This window comes from Sitodiplosis mosellana, unplaced genomic scaffold, assembly GCF_009176505.1.
Source record: "Sitodiplosis mosellana isolate CC-2019 unplaced genomic scaffold, AAFC_SMos_1.0 Smas_scaffold_2, whole genome shotgun sequence".
NCBI lineage: Eukaryota > Metazoa > Arthropoda > Insecta > Diptera > Cecidomyiidae > Sitodiplosis > Sitodiplosis mosellana.
Genome location: NW_022595245.1, coordinates 4,001,878 through 4,024,023, shown reverse-complemented (window position 1 = coordinate 4,024,023; position 22,146 = coordinate 4,001,878). Strand labels below are relative to the sequence as shown.

At 35.4% G+C, this 22,146-nt stretch overlaps 1 protein-coding gene across 1 annotated transcript; it reads left to right on the top strand.

Annotated features, from left to right (window-relative positions):
* The first annotated feature begins 15,362 nt into the window (after positions 1-15,362).
* Positions 15,363-20,889, top strand: LOC129565066 (eukaryotic translation initiation factor 4E-binding protein). Its single transcript, XM_055439425.1, has 2 exons — positions 15,363-17,691; positions 20,009-20,889. Exons 1-2 carry the CDS (start codon positions 17,544-17,546, stop codon positions 20,263-20,265), a joined length of 405 nt encoding a protein of 134 aa, XP_055295400.1. The 5' UTR covers positions 15,363-17,543; the 3' UTR covers positions 20,266-20,889.
* The last annotated feature ends 1,257 nt before the right edge of the window (positions 20,890-22,146 follow it).

The window sequence follows — 22,146 nt, the reverse complement described above, 5'->3', positions numbered from 1 at the left end:
TAATTCGTCAGAATTTTAGTATTGATTTTTGCTGCGTGATTTGTGTGGGCTCATGTTTGTTGCAATCAGCGGCATCCCAAAGAAAATGGCACACGGGCAATCTGTGTTGTCCTTGACGGGTTCGTCCGTTTGAGATCATGGGTCGGGTTTAACGGCAACATGAAAATCGTAATTCCATAATTAGTGTGGGTAGTATCTACGTGTTCTCGTAGAGAACATATACAAATAAATGAGGTTACCTGGATGAAAAATTGATTACGAAGAATCCTTTAGCATGGAAACCGACTGATGGTACATTTGCATTGTTGTCGACTCGGTCTTCAATAAAAATCGAATTTGAGTCATTTTCATACGATTCGAACTTGCTGCCGAGAACACATTTGCTCTCAATTTATGAATAAATTCGATATTGATCGATTCTAATTCAATGACACCAGCTTAAAAACAAACGGCACACCGAATTGAATTTTGTTATTGAAATTCCATTTTGTTTTGGTATTCGATGAAAATTGCTCAAGTCAAACACTCACCTGCAAAGCGGTTTCTTCATCGTGACTACTGGAATCGATGGTATTTATTTGGAACAAAATTCTTTCCACCAAAGAACGGAATGTTTTAATTGAATTAAATTTGAACTTCGAATAACATTGAATTCACTTTGAATTAAATTCGATTCAATTTTTTCACTCAGCCTAATTTAAATAGATTTAATTTAAGATACATTTAATTCTTATGCATAAAACGTGATCTAAAGAGATTTGCTACCAGTTTGAAGCAATCGGATGAGGTTCGAAACACAAAAATGATAATCATGCCCAAAAGTGCGAACCAAATGATAAATTCTGTAACAAAATGACAACAGAATTCGGATTTTTTGCCCATCTCATTCTTCTGATTTAAATTCGTTATGGTCTTACGAAAAACATTCAAATCATGTTTCCAGTAGAACCAGTTTAAATTGGCCGAAAACAAATGAACCGAAATGAGAATGGTTATGGCATTTAAACACCCAAAGATTGCATCAAACCATAATATTGACGCAGCCACTTGAATCGATTTGGATGAAATAATTTTTTACGTTCTGAATATTGCTGTGGTGAGTGGTCAAAATTTCGCTTATCTTTATCTTTAATTCAAGATTTCGGGTGAATCAAGTTCATGCAGAAGTAATAAAATGATCGATTTTGATAAATCCAAACAATAAACAGATAACATAGCCAGAAGTGAATGTATTTGGTTGCGGTGGTTGTGAAGAGATGTTCGAAGAATAAACCGTAGATAAAAATCGATAAAATGAAATGAAAGTTGATTCAGTGGGTATAGCCCAAGATTAAAGCGTTCAAGACTGCAAAAGTGTTTATCGATGTAGCGCACAATACACCAAAAATGTCTTTATGTAGAATTCTAAAATGGACATTGGACAGCCAATAGACAAGAAGAATGAATTTAAGAACATCATTCACCGTTCCCAATTGATCATTTCCAGGCCCAGACAAATATTCTGCAACGGCCACAGTCACAATAGAAGCAAGTGAAATGCGCACGGCAAGAATGAACGATTCAAAGTTCCGCTGATTCGTTCTGAACTGCGTACAGAATCCATATAAATCGACAGGCTAAGCATCCACTTTGGATACATGACTCACGTTGATTGATATATACGCAATATATTGACTATACACTCTCGAAAATCAGTCATATCTGTTATTAATATACCTTGTAGTAAACGCGTTCATAGTGTTTCACTTTAGTAGCGGTGTATCCTATTAAGTTTTCTTGTATTAGTACTACAGTAGAATTTAATAGGATACATTGCTACTACAGTGAAACACTATGAACGCGTTTACTACAAGATATATTAATAACAGATATGGCTGATTTTTGAGAGTGTAGTCACGGTAAGAAACATTTGAATGAAATGCATGCATGGCCCCATAGCTGCGCTGCCATTGACAATAAAAATCGCATTAAATTTTATGGCGAACTCATTTCTCAATAAGAAAAAATCGAATCTCTCACTGCAATCGATTTATGGTTTGATTATTACCACAGATATAGTCATTATCTAAACTTTTTTCATCATCCAATTAAGCAAAAGTGGTGGAACGACAACGGAAAACAGAAGAATAAAAATATCTAATCGTGATGAATCGAAAACAAAAATACATATTAGATTGACACATGTGGCACACATAAAATTACGTTTAAAATGCTAATCATCGATTTCCTCATTAAAATATATCATTAAATTGCTTCACGCTATGAAACCGAAAAACAACGACAACGGCAACAAATGAATCGGTTTTTGAGTTGGTGTAGGTTAGAGGGCTCGTCGTCGTTGCCGTATTCATCATCGAAAGTCGTATTATTCATAAAACGTGGAAACAAATCGACCTTCTCGACAGAGTTTTACGCCGCCAAAAATTCCAATCAATCATACCATACCGTCGGGGTGTTCGTGTTTAGTTGTTTACAAATTTTTTTCTAATTCAAAACATATCAGCGTGTCATGCATTCGCTTTGGAGACGCAGAAAGAGGAAAAAAATGTAAACAATCTTAAAACGAAAACAATACAACGTCATCTAATATGAGACCATTCGAAATGAGTGTGTCGTTTAAAGTTGCAATTGTGATTGTGTTCAACTGTTGCAAATGCATTGCACAATTGCACATACGTGTAGTTGTGCAGCTATATTAAAATCCAGGGTCAACAATGACAGACGTCGTATCGATCATCGAGTGCACAAGTCGTATAAATTGATGGGATTGTAGGTGTGAAGATTGATTAAATCAGTAGAAAAAAACACAACAGTCGTGTACAAATTGAAATTAGCTATTCAAATTACATTCTATTGCGAGTTAATATTTCTGCGCTCGTTTTATCGCTCTCCTGTTCAATGGATGCATATTACTTTGTTCACAAAATTCTTTGAAAGTTAAATCAATTCGATGTTATCGTTCATTTGTCAATATGCCATGTTATCGTGTGCTGTTTACTTCCTTCTACTCAATTGTTTTTGTTCGCTTGCAAGACGTCGCTTGCACTGAAATAACTCGTTTTGTATATGCAAAAAATGCAGCGCATAACTAATAAACAACAACTTTGTCTGGCGCCCATACAGCGCAGAGGGGCTCGCCGTTGTTGTCGTCGTTGACGATATACTTAAATTACGTTCTGAATCATTGATTATAAATGTATAGATGTTGTTTTTCTTCTGTTCATCACTTTCGTATTTCTGTGTGCGTTTTTGTTGATGTATATAAGAAAGAAACGTATCGAAATTGGGATGAACATCTGGCGAGTGCTGCGCATGACTCAATTTATTTCAAATGTGTTTTCTAAAGCAACAGAATTTTGTTGTTTTTTTTATCTAAATGACGACGACGGCGACAACGACCATCGCATGCTACGCTCTTTACCTATTCGGTATCGCGAGAAAAACAAAAAGAAAACAACAAAAAGAAGAAGAAGAAGAGAAAAAAATAAAGACAAAAACATCCCAGGTATTTGATCTCGACACACAATATGTTTTTGACCGAAATGCTCCATTGTTTACGGCTTAGCTACCGAATTTCGCAAAACAAAAAACCCAGACCAATACATCGTAAACAATCTGTGGACATAAGTTGCCATCACATTATGCTACCAGTCTCTTATTTATTTCTTAGTTACTTCACTTCTGAAAACCAATAACCTTCCGTGAATTTGGTCGTCACACGAAAAACACTTCTTCGAAGCGTCGTTTGTTTATTTCCGCTCCATAGCCATTTGTGTAAATGCAGAAAGTGAATTGAGCGAGAACATAGATCATAACAAGGTCAATCCATATGATTCGTCCCTTTGTCGTGTTTCAAGTTCATTTTGCGGAAAAAGAAATGCGCATTTTGTTTGTTCGCGCGTATGCCATGCTGTATGAGAATGGTTGAAAATACACCAAAATTCTGGTCTCTTCTCTTCTCTCACACCACATTCATTCTCTTCGTTGAATATCCCAACTAAATTTCGAATGAGCCAATTTTAAAATTGGCAAAATTTCAAACAAAATTCAACTCTAAACTCAATTACGTTCAGAATGAAAATCGAGCATCTGGTGCATTTCATTATTCTACTTTGGTGTCAATTTCATTATAAATTTCTCGGATATTTCATAGTGAACGAAGCCACAAAAATGCATACGTGTAAATTATTTAGTTACATAGTTGAACGATAAGATCAAAGGCATATGCAACTGAAAACCGGTACATTTTGATGATTTGTTAAAAAAAAAACAACGTGCTTCGTGTCGTGCACACAAACTCTTGTGTTCCTTCATCTATCTAACGAAAGTGACCTAAAAACGAGCTACGTCATTCTGTTTTGCATTTCATGAATCTGCTCTCTCGCTCGCTGTGTGTGTTGGTGGAGTGTTCGTGCTCTTGAGCATTAATTCATTATCATATTTTTGAGTAAATGACGTTTGAAGCGTACTCCATTCGTTCAATCGACTCTTTTTGCCAGTGTACGATAATTTGCAATGAAGGTTCATAATAAACAAAGTGCTCAAGTGACGTGTGCGCATACCGTGAGTGTGTAATCGCAACACAAGACATGATAAGAGCCAGTCAATTTCTCCGGTTTCATAAGTGTGCGTCTGCACTTTTTCGACACTCGACCAAGTACGTGTTTCATAAAATGTGATGTGTTCGTACACAGGGGGGTTATCTGGATTTAGCGTCGTAGTAAAACTGCTGAGATTCGATGGTTCTAACCTTGACATTGAGCAGTGTATCGTGTTGCCTTGCCATTGTTTTTCGTTGTGTGATATCAAAATTCGTTTGATTCCAGTTTATTTCTCTATTATACTCGTATCGCTGTAATCACCAATCTTGAGTGAATCTATTAACAATTTTTAAATTCTTGTTATGATCATTGGTTGGTTTTTTCCCCCGAAACATTTGGCGCGTTTTTTCTTCTCTACCTTGAGATTGTTTTTCAATGGGTGCATTTTCAATTTGACTTAGCATAGCGCTTAGCGTTGTGCAATCGTGGCATTCGTAAACATTCAAATCACCTCGGCTCTCTCGACACAGTTCGTACAAAAAGCGAAGACAGAGAAAAGAAAAAAAAAGAAAAAAAAAACAGAGAATCGGATACGAAATCACTGCTTGACGCATGATATCATCACCGAATGCAATTCGTCATTTTGGCACGATTTCATAACATTTTTTTTCCTCGTTGAATCGCTTTTTGTCGTTAAACGGTTTTTTTCTCCCTCAATCTATTCGCTGTGCGTCAACATGAACATCATAACGTAAAATGTCTGATTAGTCACCATCACCACCGTGTTTTGCACCGCAGTTTTTTCTCTCTCTTTCAGAATGAAAATATAACGTGTGACTTCATGTTGCGCTCGTCTGCACATTTCTACACATCGCAACAATAAAAGCGTATGCGCACTCAATACACTCGTCACATTCATCGAAAGCACGTTCATAAATCTACTCTTAATTTAATTGATCATTTCATCGTCTCATGCTTATGTCTATCGTTTGCTGTGTTGCTGCTTCATCGTGCTGTTACTTGTGCATCTATTTAAAATGCATAACGCAAATAAACCGGCTTTGCTATGCAATGCTGCAATGGCATTATGGTGCGCATGGTATCAGAATTCAATTTTGAAGAAAAAATAATTCATGCCAAGCAAAATAGAACAATTTAATACGATCACATTGTTTGTGTTTATTTATTTTTTTACTGCAGATGAACCGAATTCTCGCAAACAGTCTAGACTATTTTATATGCCGGACTTTTATACTCTGTCATACTCCGGTCTCATCAATATTCTGCGTTTCACAGAGACATTTTTTCGAACCATACACTTCAAATAGTGTCATTGATCGCTGAAAAAAAAACACTCCAAATGACCAATTCGAACGTCAATTGTTCATTTGCATAGTATCTATAACAAGTCTCGGTCTATAAAGTCAATCAGTCTATAAATTTGCCGCCTTTTACGATTACGCGGAAAGTGGCACTAAAAATTTCCATTTGAATTGAATAGCCATCAATTTTGATGTTTCATTTGGCAATGGATTCAAAATTTGGGTTAATAAAACGAAGAACCAGAAAGAATGGCGCGTAAATGTGTTGTTCATTGATTTTGAGTGTAAACTGTACGTTTGTTTGCCTTTGTCGTGGGTCATTGAATCGATGTTATCGGAGCACTTGTTTCGATTTTATTGACGATTTTTTTTTTCGAAGGAATATAAATTATTTGGTGAATACTATTCACGAAACAATTCAAATGAAACGCAATATTTTGTGTGCTGTGCATTTTCAGTGCTTCATTTTTTTAATTCTTTTTTAACATGTTTTTTCATTCTAAAAATACACCCAAACTATAAACATACATTAAAATTTAATACGAAATTCACACGAAAACCGCAGTACATTGTGTGCTCTCATTTGAAAATTGACTGTTTCACTCAGAGTTATTGATGACAGTGTTGGCATTTTTATGCGTATTACATTTTATGTGTGAACCAACAGTTCTTCACTTGAGATTAATTCTTCTGACCTTTTGCTCGAACATTTGATGGCACCGATTGCGTAAACAATGCCAACGATTCTGAACTTGAAGTTTGATTATTCGAAAAATCATAATCAAAATGGCAATAGCTCCTACATCGACATACGCTAAATATGAAGTATGTGAGGATTGTGAAAATCGGTGGTACAGTAATTGCTTATGCCCATTCCAAGTGCCCTGGCTTTATATTAAAGACGCGGCTTTAACGAAAATGTCCAAGAAAAATGCTAAAACTAATGAAACCATCGGGTGTTTTGGGCTAAATTATCAATAATTGGGCCAAAAATGTTCATGGCTAACCAGACATGCCAGACGTACAAAAAATTTGAAAAATTAAAACCCGGAGCACTTGGAATGGGCATTAATAGTCCAAAAGCTCTCCATGTCCATTCCTTTCAAATGGACCAACTTTAATTCAGAACGCGATCAATGTCTGAAGCATTTCGATGCAAGATTCATTTTAAGAGTATCCAAGTGATACACTGATTCCATTGATATAAAAAGCGATGATATCTGCGCTGAGTGTGAAACCAAAGTATCTCGAAAACAAACATGTGTTTCAAGATTGCTGAGCATCTCAGCATTTCGTAAGGCACGGATATATCCGAAGATATCGACGACGAATACTGTATAATACAGTGGCGTGTGTTGCTACGTGCAGCCGCAACGACTGGAACGAAGTGTGTTCAGTTGATGTGGCTGCACGCAGAAACAACATACACATTCCGGTCGAGTCATTGCGGCTGCACGTAGCAACACACGCCACTGTATTATACAGTATGCGTCGTCGATATGCTCGGATATATCCGTGCCTTACGAAATGCCGAGATGCTCAGCAATCTTAAAACACATGTTTGCTCGAAAATGAATACAACAAAAGCAAAGAACCAATAATAGAGCAGCAAAACTATAACATAGTAGAATTCGTCGAAGGTGATTGGTTGAAATTCTCTTTCAATATCGCCACTCCAAATCCGTATCCAAAATTTCAAAAATGACTCAAAGAATTGATGTAATCCATTTTCCCTCATCGAACCTCTCAATCGATTGAACCTGTCGATGGTTTGCTGTGAAATGTACGTGTCAGAGAACAAATACACATTTTTCGGTATTTCCCCTGAAATATTTTCAATTATACATTTTAAATAGTGGGCTCTATATTGATATTGTTGATTGTGTCAACATACCCAAACTCTCCGGAATTATATCAATGTCTCTTTTGTAAAAATTAATAAACACACTTGCAAAAAAGTCAATTGCATGATCTGGAACGATGACAACAAATGACTTTTGGACAATTTTTCTTCGTTTGTTGGGAATGATAATTTTGAAATTCACATTTTTCACAAACTTATCTCTGAAATTAAAGACATAGATGTATATGATATCACAGGACTTTCATTTCAACTTACTTGAGCATTTCAGCAATGTTCTCTTTAATCTCTTCTAGTGCAAGCGGAAGTAGAATTTGGATGTCTCTGTGTGGCAATTTAGAAATCGATTTTATCGAATCGGTGAATCTTTCAAAGTTTAAGCGATTGCAACTGAATAGACGAATGTGATTATGATCCAATAATTTCCGTATCAAAATAGTTCAATTGAAAAGTTGTGAAATATGGGTTGTCGCGAAAAATCGGAGCCATACAAGAAAATTGCGCGAATTTTTGTCATTTGATGTGGATAGAGAGCTGACATTGTGTTAAACTCTTTTTCGATCATAGTCATGTAGAGTTTAGCAGATGGGTTTAATTTCAATGTATCCCTGCAATCAGAACGGCAGATTATGTGTTTGATTAAATGAAGAAATATTTTAAAGTCTGAATTTACTTGGTTTGCGCATCAATCATTTGGGAAGTGAATGAGAATTCCTTCTAAATGCGTTTCATCAATCTGTGATCAACTCTCAGAACGTCCCCTTCGCCATGGTAAAAATATGTCTGATCGATGTATGTCAGATTCAGTTGTATGTAGTAGAAGTTTGCGAAAAGCTCGTTCAGTTTAAAGAAAGCCGAAATTGATTTTGGGTTACTCGACGTACATTCTATGTGACTTACATAGGAAACACCAAGGAATCGACCGAGAGACTTTTCACCAAGAGTGGAATCGAAGAGATCTTTTTCTAGTAGAGAAGTGTCTCTCAATTAAACTACTATTAAATTGTCTTTTAGATTTTTTGAGAAAGGATATGGTGTGAGTTCATCTCGTAACATGTTGTGGATTAATAGTAGTGAACTGGAATTTATGCTTGCCAATGTATTCAAAGCTTTTAAGAATTTCCGCTCAGTAACGGTTTTTTGTGGTGTTGAAACAATGAAAACGCGGTAGAAGGTGGACAATTCATGTATACGATCAAAATGGGTTAAGTGTGGAGTGGTGTGTTCTTGTGGTAGACAAATCAATTGAAGAATGTGATCGGTGCGTTCGTTTCGATCCAAGTGGAATTTTCCAGGTTTAGTGACATCAATGAAAATCATTGGGATTTGAAGGGGACAAGCCGATTGGATCGCGGTGTACAAACGATCATCGTAAGCCACCTGGTGGTACAGAATGTGAGCCACACGGAAGTTACCACCGGCGAACAGGTGACAAATAAACAACGACAAGCTAACAAAGCTCGGTTGTGAATCCGGAAAGACAACTCTTTCCAAACTCATCTTTGAGTGTTATTTAATGAGTTTTTCCAATGTTTATTCTCACAACGTGTGAAGGTTTGTTTAAAATGTTCTGAGTTAATTGAAGTTTGAAAGTGAACTGTCACGAATTGCGCGTTATTCATACTAAATACCGATTGGATTACGTGGCTGAACAAAAATTTTATCTTTCAAAATTATGATTTTCAGTGCAATAAAATGGCATTTTCCATAGATCATCAAATATGATATTGGTTTATTTGTATCCCGTGTAGAACATATTCTTGTTGGTTTTTAGTGCTTTTGACAGTGTCAATATTTCGATATTTATAGCTCGTGAAACAAAAAATAATTGATCTTTATCTTCATAAAATAAATTTGACGATTGATGGAAAAAATGATGTGTAGTAGATAATATTGTGTGAGTTTTGACTCTTCAAAAACACCGAAAGTTGTTTCGCTTGAGAAGAGATATCGAAAACATTTTTCAAACTAACAATAATATGGTCTCATTTTTTTTTCATTCGAGCCATAAAAAAGTTTGAATCTAATTTCACTTTCGATAGCTGTTTCTGATACAAAGCCCATAATAATTTGAGTGTGTGATACACGTGCCTCTAGACACTTTGACAACAGTACTCAGTGCTGTATTCTTTGTATTTTATTCTGGTTATGAGTCATTTTTCAACTGTTTCAATTCCGTATCACTCAATTTTTTTTTTTTTCGTCCGTGATAAACATTTCATTTTGTAATCGTGTTGGAGCTTGGAATGCAATTTATTGGAAATTATTTGTATCATTCATGGTGTGTTGAGTGGCAGAAGCGTAAAGGTATCACCAGCTATAAAAATTCGTTCTAAATTTGTCGATGAGCGAATGTTGTCTTCAATAAATTTCCATATCATTGTGTGTAGGCAAATCTGTTCGATTGTTTGATTAAAAAATATTTTCAACAAAACAGCTGCGGGTGTATGAAAATGGAACAATTTGGCATGGATGAATCATACGTATTTCAGAAAACACGCGTCTTCAATTCCATGCCATTCGTTTCAACAGCATCTGGTTTGCTGTGATGAATGTGTGTGCATTGCGAAGCAATTAATGAGTCTGAAAATCGGTAGCTGTATGAGACGATAAGGTTAGATGGAAGGTCATCTCACAGCAACAATTTATTGCTTTTATTTTTATGAATTCGCTCTCTGTACACTGCCATATATTACAGGTCATGTATGCTGAAGTGGATGTATACAATATTAATCGAATTTTTGTGAAGAAAAAATAATGCGGCGCATATACACATCTGCATGTGATAGAATAAACCGCTCGAAATGTGTAATTATTCACCAAGATTTCATCAACTTTGTTTTGAAAGCGCATTCTCCAGACTCATTAAGACAGACATATACTTGTACATTTGTTCTCGATGAGGGTGTCGATTTTGATGACTACATTTTTGCAGAGTTGCAATACAGCTCCAACCAATTTTAGCGATCAAACTAGGCCGACCAAGAGAGAGGAAAAGAGAAAGAGACAGAGAGAGAGAGAGAGAGAGAGAGAGATGATGTGGCGGTCGACGGCAACAAACTTTCAAATTTAGTGGAGAGATTAGAAAAAATAGGCATAATGAACGTTGAACGTGCTGATATATTTGTGTCGCCGACATTGACTTACTAATTTCATTCTTTTTATCATCTTGATTGAGGTAAATGCGCAATTTTTTCATGATATTTCTCGTCGGGCTAATCATTGGCTTGACACACTCTATTTCTTCCTTTTCCCCCTCCCCCCCCCCCCCCATCGTCGCAATATGAACGCACGCCATGCGAAAAAAATCAGCATAACCTCCGTAGCTGATAAGTGCGTTCGATTTCAAAATGCTTTCTCTAGGAAGTTAATATTTATAATCAACAGTTTGTGGGAGCGATAAGATCGGTCGCTATTCTTTCCGTCTGAAAAGTTTACAATTCACGCAATGTCCATGAGAGTCGCAAAAGTAATACTCTCTGTGATGTTTGTCAATACTCGCTGTATTATCAAATACCCGGTGGTACGTAAAATGACAACAAATGCATCGAAAGAATTAATAGCGTAGATCATACATAGTTCGTATAAACTATGTGTACTTGTGTATATTAACTTTGTTTTTCTAGACTCCAGCAATTTGCACTGATAACAACAGATTAACAGGACAAGAACCGTGTTCTGCGATCACAATGTTTTTTTTGCGACATTCGCTTTTTTAAATCACTCTTATTGCATCGAAAAACATTTGTTTATAGACGAAGTCAACTCAGCCAGAAAGATAACGGTTAGCACTTTAACACTATCGCTATATTACATAGTTAGTATAGCAATATATTTTGAAAATTGAACAGCTTTAATTCCCTGACGCTTATCTAAGTAGGCTGTTTTTCGTTGCGAGTTCCATGATAACTTATGTAATATTATAGTTAAGATAATTTCGAAAAAAAAAACTTGAGCGATTATGAAAATTTGAAAAACGTGTGAGTGAATAATAACAAGCGAAAAAGGAGATTAGAGTATGGTGTGGGCTTTGTTCACATTACTGTATAAAAGTAGTTAATAATGAAAAATTATTCATTGCCCTTAGAATCGAACAAAAAACTTTGAATGGAAAACAATGGTTCAATTGAACATATTCGAATGAAATGATTCAAACAGACGAACTGATTACATGACTCATTTTATTAATTTTACGAGCACATTCATTCGATATAAATCAAGAAGGAAGCATTACTATAATTGAAACGCCTAATGATCCATTTGATGAGTATTCCAGATCCATTTGGCAATCTCAGTTCGGCTACTCAACACCCAGTTGGGCAGTTCAATGTTCACTTAAAAATGCAGTCTATCTACTCAAAAGAACATTGAGAAACAAATTGTGTTTTCGAGATTTTTCCCTGTGTTCCTCTCTTCCTCCTCTCTTTCTCTCTCTTACGCCGAATTTCCAGTTATTTCATGAGTTGTTTGTGGCTTTTCAAAAACATTTTAAACACTCAAACAATAACATTGAACAGTTTACGAGCCAAAACGATCCGATTTTTGTAACATTGCAGTGGTTTCTAGGTTAACAACGCATTAAAAGATGATGCTCATTTAAACGTTGCGTTTGAGTTTCTCTCATTTCTTTAGGCAAATGTTTTTCTCTCGGTGTAATTCAAATGTGTTGAGTTCTCATTGCGAGGATTTGTTTGAACATTTCGAAGCATTGCAAAACAAAAATATGACATTCATTTTTACGAGTGGAGCAATACGCGTACAACTTTGAAAAAAAAGGATAGACTCAATAAAATTTAATTAGGGTTTTAAAACAAATGCGCCTAAAGTGTGTGTTATGGCCCTTCTCTCTTAAAACTTAAGTAAGAACATTCATATCACTTGCACTCATCGACTCAAGTCGTTGGAATCGCGTTAGTAGTGTTAAGATATAGTGATTGCCTGTTCAATAGCTATTTATTCAGACTCTATTTTTAGTTTGCTGTAGTTTTTAATCTCGCTGTATTTGGCTCTGTGATTATCAAAAAAAACCATCTTTATAACTAGAAAGTTCTTAAAATACGCATTTTACCTAAAAATAGTGATCGTACACACACTCGATTGATTGTTTACTTTTCTGTTGTTTTCTTCTATGGAGTGGTTTTAATGACGGAATACATTTTATCGGAATAATTCTTGATTGCACATTCTCAATGGAATGACATTATCAAACAGTCATAAATAAATGAATGAATAAGTGTCTATGATTCCAAAACAATATTCAATTTAAGTGTCTTTGAGACTTTTTTTTTCCATGAGAATGGAAAAATGCGCCAAATCTTCCGGAAGTTCGCTGTTGAAAAACAATGTTAGATTATTCAACTAATCTGCATGTTCCCCTTGCGTGTCGCCCATCATATACCAAAGATAAATCACCGGCAAATAGATTAAACAATTGAATCAAAATCATACAAGTAAACAATAGCTCTACACGTCTTGGAATACTACAAATTGATCACGACATTGTTTTCATTATCTATTTTGGATGCGATAATCGCTGGAGGTGCCATTTATGGTCTTACTTATGAATGGCTCATAAAAAGTCAATCCCATTCAAATTCAAATTCAATTCATTGGCTCTGCGTAAAAAATAAACACGATCATTTCCAAGTGTGACAGTGTCACCGAAACCCATCCGATTTTGGAGTTGGGTGTTTTTTTTTTTCAATAAATGTAAATCAATCCAAGAATAATAATGCTCCAAAATATGGCTTGTGACGTATGTTCGTATTTTAGTCAAAATTGATGATATTTTGAAAGAAAACCAAACTGAACTTTTGACTGAAAATAAGAAATTGATGCTGTTTTGGTCGAAAATGAAATGACAAACGTGAATGGCCGCAATATTATCTCCACATCAGTCTTTTAGTGAAGAGGTGGCAAAAGACGTTGACACGTGTTTTGCTGATTTTGTATAAATCATTTTTTTTGTGTGTCCAAATGCGCACGAATAGCCGATCTAAAACAGTGTATTATGAAATAGGATTCAAATGTTGCAGTATTTTGACCGACAGACGAGAACGAAAAAAATATGAAAATAGCACGAAATGCGAAGAAGAACAGGCGAAATGGCTGAAGAATTAAATTATTAGACACGAGGAAAAATACACAACAACAACACACAAGCCAAACATGCGCACCCGGTTTTTTTTCGCGCGATAGGATTTAACGCGATTATTATGAGTGCGAACACATAGTCGTTGTATATACAACATACGTATTGAGATCAGCATGTGATACGTGTGATGGCACAATCTCGAAATATTCGATGAGTTTCGCGCTTATTTACACGCACGCACACACACTCCACACAGCCAACAGATTAAAATTTTAATGAATTCATTATTAAGCACACATTTATCTAGTTGTTATGATCAAAGACAGATATAATAACCCAAGTCGTTTGTGGCAGTGGAAAAATTATGAATGCCGGTATCAAAAACACATCGCATGGTCTGGCACATGGATTGTATAAGAAGTGATTGGAATTCATTAATTATTATTGATAATCCGTCGATATGGTCAACTGAATCTAATGTTCAGATTGATTAGACGAGCGCTTGCGCTCGCGCACTCGATTTACACATCTTGTGTCATAATTTGTCGATTTAAACGTCTTCGCGCCCAGCGAATAATCGAATATGCAAATTAATTCAATAAATAAAACATACCGCGATCAAAAGTTTTCAATTCTAATAGCAAAAAAAGAAGAATCATGCATAAATGTAAGTGCTTGCCCAAGAATCGCGTTTTTTGTTTTTGATCAAATATTTGCTCGTGTACAATTCAAATTTCATATGCGATGATGTGGTTTCACTTTTCAATAAAATACATTGTTGCTGGGACCGATCGTTGTGCGGAATGTGTGTCTGGCACACACGGCAATTGGCTACAGCCGGTTCTAGCTGAGATGGGCATACTTAGCACTTTGGATGTAAACAACTTTTATTATTTCTACTTATCGCATCTGCGGCAAACAACTCTTATTTTGTTATGATTTGATCTCGTTTTGTTGTCACTCGCCCAACTCTGTGCTAGACAAATGGTTTTGCTTTCATTTGTTTAGAACAATTTATTTCTGGCTGATGCATATCAATGAATTGACAAGCAGCCACGCTTGGTTTTTCCTCTGAAGCGTCCAAACTGATCCGTCACCCCATTTTTTCTGCCGTTGGTCCATACTTAGCAATTCACCACGAATCCAAGAAATGAAAGACAGAAATTCTTCCTTTGTGTGACAATAGATTTAAAATGCAAATAAAAGTAGTTATGGGTTTAATCAGCTGGATGGAAAATTTCATTGAACATATTTAAATGCAAACCGATTTCTTCGTGCTTGCGCGTTCAAATTGAATTGAAAGTGAAAAAACGAGCAAGTAGCCAGCGTGTATAATTTGTTGAGTAAATGAATATATCGGATCAGTGACTTCCACTGAGTTTCCGAGTCAGTTTTTTGTGGTGCAGTGTTGGACTTTGCATATGGGGCCGTAGCTCATTTCTCAATTCAATGCTACATTCGTTGCAATAATTGTTTATCCAAATACCGACTTTTATGTGATTTGTTTTTGCACACAGCCGTATTTCGCATATAAACGAAGGCTTCGCCACCGAAGCTCCAAACAATGTACACGTTTATATGCATTCCGTCTTTTATTGAATGATCATGAAATGCAAGCATGAACTTATCCAAGCCTTATGTGCTTCGCTGCCTTAACTAAACAAATGATTACAAATATGTATATATCATGCATGATATACATGTGGTACTAGTATATATATATCGTGATATGGATATATGAACCGTTGCGACAAACAAATTCCCTCAGAATGTTTTAGTTTCAAAGTGCAATATGAAATTTTATATAGAGTTTACAACAACAACTCCATATGTTGTAAAAACTTTATGTTGCACTTTAAAACTAAAATATTCTGAGGTAATTTGTTTGTCGCAATGGTTCATATATGCGATGTTTTTTTCTGTTCGTTCACTCTGAGGCAACAGTGTGAATGGGCGATAAGTCAACGCCATTGGTGTGCAATGTGAATGAAAAAAGGAGAGCAACGCGAGATTGAGACAAAAAAAATGGTCAACATTTTTATTAACTACGCAGTTGATTTGATATCGTGCGAACCGTATGGATATACAACGTGTCAACGTGTGTGTATTGTAATGGTTAGAATAACTGAATTACATTCAATACACTTCAATCGAGTGCGAAGCAATTGGATTGAATTGGTTAGCGTTTCATTTACACGAAAATAAGCTTTAGGCTATTTTTGGTAGCGAAATCGACGGCGGTAGTACAATAATGGAATACCTTCTTTGTTATTCATGCGATCGAAAAATAGACATAGAAGAAGTACTAACGAGAACAAATACGGAACAGAAAATGGAATTTAATTGATCAATTTGTATGCAAATTGAGTGAAAAAGAATTCATAGTCCAACGAATCGATGTGAGACTCCGAATGAGAAAGAGTCGAAGCACATGTGAAATGAAAAAAATAAATAAAGAAATTCAACTCTTTTTCTTTGTTGCTGTTGTTGTTGTACGTGTGGAAGGACAAAGTGTGGTGCCATATCGTATAGCGAAAGGAAGAAAAAAATGAATATCTATACAGTGACATGTGTGTATATAGTATATATGATTATGCATATATGAGGCTGATTACACAGCGGACGTGATTTGACTACGCAGCATTCGGCACGACAGCATTCGTATCAATTCAAGTATATAACGAACAGCGAGAGCGATATAGCATATACTTCGGTATGCCGGTACATTTTATTTGATTGAACTAGATATTCGTTTTATTCTCACTCGCAGAAAGCACACATTCTGTTTACTCATGAATGACAAGAAAAATAAAGGTTCCTGTCTCCCAACAAAACCACACTTCAGCTGCAGTCCACCACACACTCACCATACACTCATACACACACATACACACACACACGAAAACATTGAAACTGTGCTAATATGTGGAATAAAAACAGAAAAAACAAGAATTGCTTCAAAACCAAGATACATTTTTATGCGCAGAAAGTTCAACGTTAGATAGTCAATATTCATAGAATGCTTGAAATGAAAGTCGAAAAAAAAAACTGAATAAGTGAGGAAAGAAGAAAGAAAAAAAACAAATTACGAAAACAACACAGCACGTTGTGAGCGTGAGCATGTTTACATTCTGGCTATATCGAATTCGTTGCCACATGAGTGAGTGTTGTTGTTCTGTCGCATACTCATGATGTGATAATTTCTCTTCTCTGTGTGTGCGCATTACAGTATGTGTACACGCTTCGTTGTGGTGTTTGTTGTGGATGGAGTGAGCGAACGAGAACAAAAAAAAAACAAACACATTGATGCGGCGCTCACTTTAAATGCTCGTACATCACCTACTCGGAAGTTTAGTTTGCGTTCAAACACTCGTTTGGAAGGAGCTCCACATTATAGCAGCAAAGTTAGGCGACAATAGTCTCTCACAACTTAGAATCAAATTGAATTCTTCTTTTTAATCTGCACAAATTTTTGTGATTTATTTTGTCGCTCGCGCGCTATCCAACGGATAAAATCTATCGTGTGAATTAAACGAAATAATTTTTCAACAGCTCAAAAATAGAAAGAGAATTTTTTTGTCAAGTGCAATTTCGAATTTTGAATAAAAGTGGTTTTTAACCCGATTTAAAGCAATCGTTACACTTAAATCGTCGATAAACGATTAAAAGCAAATAATCTCCGATAAATTCAAGTCAAAAGTTATTTTTTAAAAAAAGGAAGCAAAATGTCTGCATCACCAATGGCCCGCAATTTGTGCGCATCACACGCTCAATCGATTCCATCGAAGAAAGTCTTGATCCACGATCCAAACCAACTGCCCGATGTCTACTCATCAACACCCGGTGGCACCTTGTACTCAACTACTCCAGGAGGTAAATTTCTCAACAATCACGACACAAATCAATTTTATCATCGTAAAACAAATATTTCATCGACGATGATCCTAAAAAAAAAAATTCCCTCGATGAAAAAATAAAAATTCGGTATTGATGATTGAGGCAATCGATCTGGCAATTTATTAATTTTTTTATATTACCGCAACTTAATGACCTGTTGACCCTTGTGAATGGTATTAGTGCCGGTCGTAAATTGCATGATTTACAATCGCACTTACCCTCATGATGTTTATTTACGTCGCAACGCATTAAGTACGTAAATTAGGAGAAAAATATAGACACGTGAATGAAATCGTTTTCCAAATGTACATCAAAAAGAAAAAGAAATAAAACGCGCCGACTATTTCTGTGCTGTTCCATGCGTTTCAAAATTAGCATCAAGTAATTCGAAACGTCAATCAATTTAAATGCGTACTTGTTCGATGCGAGAGAATCTAATGTCGAATATATGCTCGGCGCGTGTTTCACATTATGCGGTGTCCCGTATTTGAGTCTCGTTCCAACATACGCATCATACGTAGTAGTGACCAAGTCGTAAATTAATCCATTGCTCGGCGAATAAATCGGTGCGAAATGAAATGAAAAGTATTCTCGTGTTGTAAATTTTTTTTTTGCAAATGAAAAAAAAGACCATCGCGCATTAAACACGCGAATGTGGATGAATTGAGAATATAGTGTGTTGCTCTGATACAAAAAAAGTATGTTTTAAAAGAAACTCTTTTTTCTTCCCAGCAAATACGCACCAACAAACCTAGCAATGTTGTTGTTGTTGTTGTTTTTGTGGATAGAACAAATGAAGTGCTTTTGGAATTGAGATTTGGTTGCTCGTGTTGGAAAGAGCGTGTGTGCCAAGTTTCCATTCTCCTTTCTGTTATTTTTAAATGCGCAATTCCGAATGTGGGGCAACGTGGATGTTATACGTGCGTGCTCGTCTGTGTATATCCAGAGCGGGTGTGAGTGAATAGCAGCAACATCAACAATACCTGATTAAATGTTAACATTCAGGGGAATTTTATGGTATCAGCGGCCAAAATCAGCTGTTTTTTTTTCTACACACTATTTTTTTTTAACCATATTCTCGAAACTGTCAAGCACCCGGCTTCTAAGATTTCCTCCCGAACGTTTTTTTCCGTTAAACTTGTTTTTTGTTTATTTCTTTGGGTTTTCTACAAAATTTGTGTTTTGCCCATTAGTTTTTTTTTTGGTAAAAGTTGAAATTTTTCATTTATTCTTCTTTCTCCTCGAATTTCATCCACAATCAAGTAGATGAATCCAAATGCTTTCTTAGAATATATTTCTTTTTAAATCTCTTCTGTATTCAATTTCGATGGCTTGAATTCCGATTTCACGAGAAAAACGTTCTTTGAATCAAACATTCATACAATTACCAAGAAAATGTTGTTTTGGCATCCATTTGAATGATGATGATTTGGCACTCAAGCGAGGAACGAAAAATGTTTCGTTGAAAAAGAAAACCCGAAAATTGCATTGGATAAAATTAGAAAGCGACTCGTTTAGCACGTCATCGCAGTAATTCGACGAAAAGCTGCACAGGATTTGACTATCATTAGATTTTCAACCATTTGTCTATCATCAATTTGTCTCGAGTGCTGACAAAAAAATATTTTTGTTTGATTTACAATTTATTATTGAAGGAGACTTTAAGCACGTTCACCATGATTCGTCATTCGTTTCGATGATCGAAAAACAACAGCAAATAAAGTTGTATATTATGATAATGAAGTTAACGCTCGTTTTGACGAGAGACGTAAACAAACGTGTGGGTTGGCGAACATTTTGCGCCATTTGATGTCGTTTTGGTCGTCCGATTCTAAATGCGCTCACTCGTTCAGTTCGATGAACTACGTAACAGATGATCAAATCCAATACAACTCAATTTCAAAAAAAAAAAACAAAATTTATGTATAACTTGAACCTGAATGCGCTCTCACTCAGATATATATTGCATATACACATGCACAAATACATTCACATGAACGGAACATATTGAGACGCATGAAAAAAGGAAATAAATTGTGGTTAGCTAGTGTTTTGCAATCATTCCTATTTGTGTTTTCGTGTTACGCGAAAATTTTGTGTTGTTCAAATAGAGATCACATGTTGTTGGTGTACTTTTCGCTTATCAATTAGACTGATAGATTATTTATCGCATCGGTCCTATTTAGTAAGCTTTTTGTCAGATCGCCTGCCTTAATCATACCAACATTTTCATTTCGTAACCATTTTTAACGCAAAGTCTAATAATTTTTGTTCCTCTTTTTTTTCTGCACAGGTACTCGTATCATTTACGAACGTGCTTTCTTGATGAATCTCAAAAATTCGCCATTGGCTCGTACTCCACCATCGGTGCCAAGCTGTTTGGTGCGTGGCAACAAAAATGTGCCGATGTCAAAGCTCAGCGGCAACAGCAACACCAATAGATATCCAAGCGCGATCAGTCGAAGCCCACCAACGTATCCAAGCTCGATCAGCCGAAGCCCACCAACGCATAAGTCATGCGATGACCAACAATTTGATATGGACCTTTAAACACCATGCTTTCAATTGCAAAGCATACAATTTCATCTCAACACCTCATTTGCGAAACTGAAAATCCTAGATTTTAGCAACAAGTATCTATCCATACAAAAACATTGTTTTACCCTGTGTCTCGTTCACTTGAAACAGCGGTAATAGTTTTAAGGCGCATTTACAGAAAGAAACTTGAGAAAAAACAAATTCTTTGAAACCGCTGTGATTATGTTATTCAAAGCAATCCCAGATATATTGCGGTTTAGAAAACAAAAAAAAACCTAGAAAAATGCCGTTTAACTGTACGAATTCATTAGAACAATTTCATCAGACTGCTAAATTCGAGTTTCGTTCGAAATTCCCTTGATATTTATCCAATCATTCTCAACGAAAAAAAGGAAACAAAAACAAAACCATTTGGAAATTCATTAGCATTTAAATTGTATTGTTTAAGTTGTATCAGTAGAAAAGATATTAAATCTACCAAAAATGAAAAAGAGAAAGAAAAAAAAAACGCTTTCTTATCGTTTAACATCCAACTTTATTTTGGTGTTTTTTTTTGTGTTTTGTTTTTTGTTCTAAGAACAAATCTGTTAAATTTAAAAAAAAATTGAATAAATTGAAAATAACTTGAGAAAATTATATGATTTCAGTTCGATTTTTTATCGTTTGAACACTTTTGTCTAGATTTTTTCTTTATATTTCAGTCTTTTTCTTTGTTTCTTTTTTAATATTTCAGTCTTCGGTTTCTTGAGTGATTTGATTTTTTTTTTAATTTTAGATTTCTTCTTGGTTTTCAGTTGGCTCAATTGAATGTTGTTTCATTGATGATCGAGACCCGAATCGCAATAGAAATTAAGTATACTTTAAATTATCGACATGAAATTGAGATAGATAATTTAGCTTAAGGATGGATCTGATAGCATTAATCGGTTGACACGTCATTGCTTGTCAATCAAAGTGCGACATTCAAATTTTTTTTCGTGTAAACCTTGATCTTGCACCGAACAGATGAACGAATGCGTCCAACCTGCAAAGAGCCCAAATCCTAACCGTCGTCAAATTGATAACAACCTGTCGATCCTTCGACGTATAAAAACATAATCGCTATTTTAATAACACAAGAAAGGCTTTAATGCGCAAATAGTTGATAGAAGATATAAGGCTTTATTTTGATTCAACATGAGTTTGACGCTTGTGTTGAGCTTCGAATAGAAGTTTTTTTTTCTATTTTGATGATCAATTTTTGTCGAAAAATATATGCATATTTCATAGACTAAAAATCATTTTTGGCTTGTACAAATTTACTCACGAAAAATCTTTTTGATCTACATATTTTGAATCTTTAAAAAACTCCATTGAAAAGTATTTCAAAATCTAATTTAATTGTTGATGTCGTTTTTTGCTAAGGTGTTTATGGTGCACATAAATAATATCATAGAAATTTCGCTTGAATTGAGGCTGATACAAACAAAAGTAGTGCATTTCTGAATGAAAAGAATCATGAAGAAACGAATCGTACATTATGGACTGATATAACATAAACCATCATTTAAGATGGCCATAGCAAAAACTACACTGCATCATCAACCCAAACGAATGTCAACAAACAAACAATTTGTAATAAACATGCTGATTCGATAAAGTTCCTCATCTGCAATTTTTGAAATCATTTTAAATTCGATTTCTGTTTTATTCACCATTTTCATTCGCAGAAGAAACTGTTCTTTAGGAATGTCTCTGCACCGAAATTTGACACAATTACTTCGCACATGTGTGAAGAGAAAAAAATCTCTCCGTTCAAATAAGAAACGTTGTTTCTCTCTGGGAGTAAATCAAAATACAGCGCCAATTTCCCCAGCGACGGAAAAAATACAAAGTACAGGAATTGAACGAGCT